Source organism: Manis pentadactyla, chromosome 10, assembly GCF_030020395.1.
Source record: "Manis pentadactyla isolate mManPen7 chromosome 10, mManPen7.hap1, whole genome shotgun sequence".
NCBI classification, from domain to species: domain Eukaryota; kingdom Metazoa; phylum Chordata; class Mammalia; order Pholidota; family Manidae; genus Manis; species Manis pentadactyla.
The window spans coordinates 46,942,312-46,946,915 of record NC_080028.1 but is presented as its reverse complement, the minus strand read 5'-3'; the positions used below and the strand labels follow the sequence as shown (position 1 = coordinate 46,946,915).

Below are 4,604 nucleotides of genomic sequence, written 5' to 3'. Positions count from 1 at the left end.
CATTGACAAGCACTCTGTAACTATTTAGGATAATTTTGATAACTTTGCTTTTGAGAAGAAACTAGTACTATTACTACAAAATGTATCTTCTAGATAATTTGTATACTTTTAAATATTATTACTTTCCTTCTTGTACAAGAGCACTGAAAAAAGTTTGGGTAAGAAAGGAACAAGTTTAATTACTTGGGAATATGTTTTATAGTTTCACAATGAGGGAAAACACCACCTATGAATTTTGGTTTCAAAGAAGAACAAGGAAATTGTTTAAGGTGAGTGTAGGATGCAGTATTACATGTCTCTGATAAGGTTAATATGACTGAATTATAGGCACAAAGCATTGAAATAAATTAGAAGCTGTAGTTAAACATTTAGAGTATTTTCTTCTTTCATTTTACTTTGATTCATCAAAACTGATTTTTTTTAGAACAACGCAATCCTCTTTATGGAGTCATTAAAAGCTTGTTTCACTTGCTTATTCCTCAGGGTGTAAATGAAGGGGTTCAACAAGGGTGCAACAGATGTGGTGAGCACTGAGATGCCCTTATTTATGGCCACCTCCTCCTTTGCTGAGGGCTTGATGTAGATGAAGATGCAGCTGCCATAGGTGATGGAAACGACAATCATGTGGGAAGAGCAGGTGGAAAAGGCCTTTTTTCTCTGTTGGACAGAGGGGAACCTGAGAATTGTCCTGATGATGTGTGTGTAGGACAGAATCACACACACTAGGGTGATGATGAGTCCAAATACAGCCACAAGAATAACCACTTTTTCTATTACCTGTGTATTTGAGCATGAGATCTTTAGGAGGGGACCTGCATCGCAGATAAAATGATCAACTGTATTGGAGTCACAGAATTCAAGCTGGAGGCCCAAGCTAAGGGGTGGGAGAATGATTATCAAGCCAGATCCCCAACAACAGAAGACTAGTAAGCTACATACTCTGCTGTTCATGATGGTCATGTAATGCAGGGGTTCACAGATAGCAATGTAGCGGTCATAGGACATGGCTGCCAGGAGAAAAAATTCTGTAGCTCCAAAGAGAATAACAAAAAATATTTGACTGGCACAAGCATTGTAGGTAATGGTATTGTCCCCAGTTGACATGCTGTACAGGAATCTAGGAATACAGGCAGTGGTAAATGACACTTCTAAGAAGGAAAAATTTCTGAGGAAAAAGTACATAGGGGTTTTCAGATGAGAGTCGACCAACGTGAGGGTGATAATAGTTATGTTCCCTGTTACACTCAACATGTAAGTGAGAAATAGGAAGGTAAAAATCAGGATTTGCAGTTGAGGATCATCTGTGAGTCCCAAAAGGATAAAAGTTGTTATTTCTGTGTGGTTTCTCATCACTGGCTTTTGAACTCTGCTCAGTAAGCATGTAAGTATCAAAGAGAGTTCAGGAAGAGATAGATACTCAAATTCTGTAGCAAAAGACTGTGCTTATAAAAGCCAAGCAAACAAGGCTCCAGTAAATTCCTCCTTTCACACCATAATCAACATTGCCAGTAGTCCAATAATCTTTCAGAATATTCCATGTATGAGTAACAGATTATTGCTTCAGAATTCATGTTGTAAAATAATCCAACTTTTCCTCACATCATTCTTTGCCCTTCAAAATTAAAAAGCATTGCTGATTTTTTTATAATTCATTACATGGACTAGATTTAGAAATACAGGGAAAAAATGACCATGTTACTTGATGTTTAATTAAACATTCTTTATCCAACAAACCTTGTAAATGGAGCATATCTGGATAATTCAGAAAATGAGTTCCCTTCAATTGTCACTCAGGTTGCATTATGGGTAAGATTCATTTATTCTGCAAAACAAACAATGACAAAAATGCACAACTCAGGAGCCTGAGACTGTCCTTTGTCTCTTTATTCTTCTCTGTCTGTAGTCCTTACTCTTAATTCAAAGGTGGTTTGATGTACACCTATTTTAACTAAAGTACAAAACACCATTGTGTTCAAGATATTTACAAATGGAATATCTTCATAAGCATTCAGGTGATTTTTCAGTTTACTAGCTGTCGTCCGATTTATCTGAAAGCTCCCGAAGATAAAACTACATTTAATATCACTAAATATAGTCTTCTAGGCTGTGCATTTGTTCATTATGGTTTAATTCCTTTGCAAAGATAGAGTGTCAGCACCTTCTCTGCATACCAACGCTCAATGTAGGATTTTAGCCTCCGAGACTTGACTTTCACTTTTCCTCACACCTGCAGCAACTTCACTATTGTTGGAGCCATGGCACAATATTTGAAGTTATTTTGTGTGGCATCCCCACAATATATTTTTAAATTTAAGTTCAGCCATTCTTTAAATGGATTCCATGTCATCGTTTTGATTTTCTCCTCCTTCAAGACCTACACAGTCTCCTCACTATTTGTCTATGAAGTATTGCTGTTCCCCAATATTCTATGTTGAGACCTCTCCCTTCTTGTTTTCTGTTTGTGGTTCTTCCAACTCCATATTCTACAAGGTGAATTCACTCCATGCCATTGATTTCATTGTCATTTCTCTGATGGATTCCAAAGGCCAGAACTATTCCCAATGAAAAGCATTGCTAATATGCGTCAGGAGTTGCAAGTTCCACAGACATGTCTCATGCCATGTGCTCAACGTGAGATCAGACTCCCTCTCAGCCTTCTCCTCTCCCAGTGTTAGCTGTTTCTGGATAAAGATCAATGCCTTTGTGTGGTTTGCCAGGCTTTTCCTGGACAGGACCTTCCTTATTTTCTCTCCCATCACTTACAATCCCTGAACTTTCTTCCTCAGAACTTAAGTTCCACTGACATTGACTATTTGCAATTCTTATTTTTCTACATGCTGTCTCCTTGGCAAGGGCTAATCCTCTGACTGACTGGTGCCTGTCAGTCCTTCAGGGCTCTCCTTAGGTGTCAGTTCTTCAAGGAGGTCTTCATTTACCACCCAGAGTGTGAGATTCTGATCCTGTGTTATTTCCAAGCAGTTGTTGCCTATCATGTCTTAGAACATATCACACTGCATACTTCTGTGTATGTATATTTATCCTCTGTTTCTGTAAACTTCTCCACATAGAGGCTATATTTTGTAAATAGTTATGTTCCCTCATATCTGTCACACAAAAGGCGTTATGTAAATGTGAACTGAAAAATAAAACAGCTGTCAGTGTGCTGAGACTGAGCTGTGTGCTTCAATTCCTATTCTGGTCTGTCGGTTCGACATCCTTTTTCATATCTGTTTCTCATTGCACTGTCATTTCATGTACATTCTCATTCACATGGTCTGAAAAATACCAATTTTAAACTTTGTATATCCTCCTTTTCCAGACATTTTCTTGTGGCCTATAAACTTGACTTTACCTTTGATGTTGTGATTCTCCATCTGGTGATGTTGGTATGTTGGTTCATTCCTAGAAATCTCTGTCCTGGACCTCTTGCTTGTTACGTACTTAGATTTTTATCCCATTACCCAGAATTTACCATATACAACATTTTTAGAGACTATGCTTGTTTTACTTTTTGCTTTCTTTTCTTCTTCAGAGCTGACATCACTTACTGTGTGCCTACAGATTCACTCCCACACTGTGGAGAGTGGCTCATTCTCCTTCTTATTAGAGCAAAACTACTTAATTCTACATCAGGACTTAACTTCCTCTTGGCTAATGGAAAAGCTGAGACAAACTATTTTAAAAGTATTCCATCCAGTGGTTAAGTATAGTGCAAAGTACAGGGATAGTATCTGTATCATGAAAATCACTTCATTTATATAAAAATTCACTGTAGTTATTTCAGTGTTTGTTCAAATAATGTTCAATTTCTTCCAGAAACATTTGTGTTTCACAAGGTTTCTAAATGTGTACAACTCTCTGAAATAGGATCACCAAGTGGGTTTTCTTAATATAGATTCCTAAACTCAGACAGACCTAAAGAATTAGAGCCAGGCAGAGGGGGAAAGGGATTTGGTGTCATTGAAGAAATAAAAAATTAGAAATATTATTAGTATGATGATCAAGAGTCTCATGTCATATTGATGGCTGAGATCCACACAGACAATGAAGGAAGGTTGTTGCCCCATTATCACATATCCACACTGCCTTCCTAATTAGTTCTGTCCCTATGTCACATGCAGTCACTTGATTTATATTTTTACATTATAATTTCAGACAACCAAGAAATATGCGTAACATGTTAACTGGTTTCTTTTTCCTATATTTTGAGTCTTATTTTGTTGATATTACCTGTGACCATTGTGTATATTCTTCAGTAAGAAGAAAAGGTGCTATTTCTGTTCACAGAGCAATAATCACTCCTTGTCCTTAACCTGTACTAATTGCTTAGAATTGTAGCAGTGAAAATATGTCCTATCTGAAAAACAGTCTTGAGAATTCCTTCCTGCTACTTCTCCATCACCTACAGGCAAATCTCCCCAGGGAACAATTAATTTGTTATATGAAATGTATTTTTCCTCAGTTGGCTTTAAAATGTTGCCTGCAAAGGACATGAGCCCTGGGAAATCAATAAATAATGGAACGTATTTCCTCTGATGACCTTCCACTCCCAAAGGAATGGTCTCGTTTTAAGCCACTCATACCAAACAGCATCTTAGTGAAAG

General features: G+C 37.4%; 1 protein-coding gene across 1 annotated transcript; it reads right to left on the bottom strand.

Moving 5' to 3' along the window:
* Nucleotides 1-420: 420 nt before the first annotated feature.
* On the bottom strand, nucleotides 421-1,350 carry LOC130679072 (olfactory receptor 6C2-like). The gene has a single exon (XM_057486793.1). The coding sequence runs from the start codon at nucleotides 1,348-1,350 to the stop codon at nucleotides 421-423; it is 930 nt and encodes a 309-aa protein (XP_057342776.1).
* Nucleotides 1,351-4,604: the final 3,254 nt, after the last annotated feature.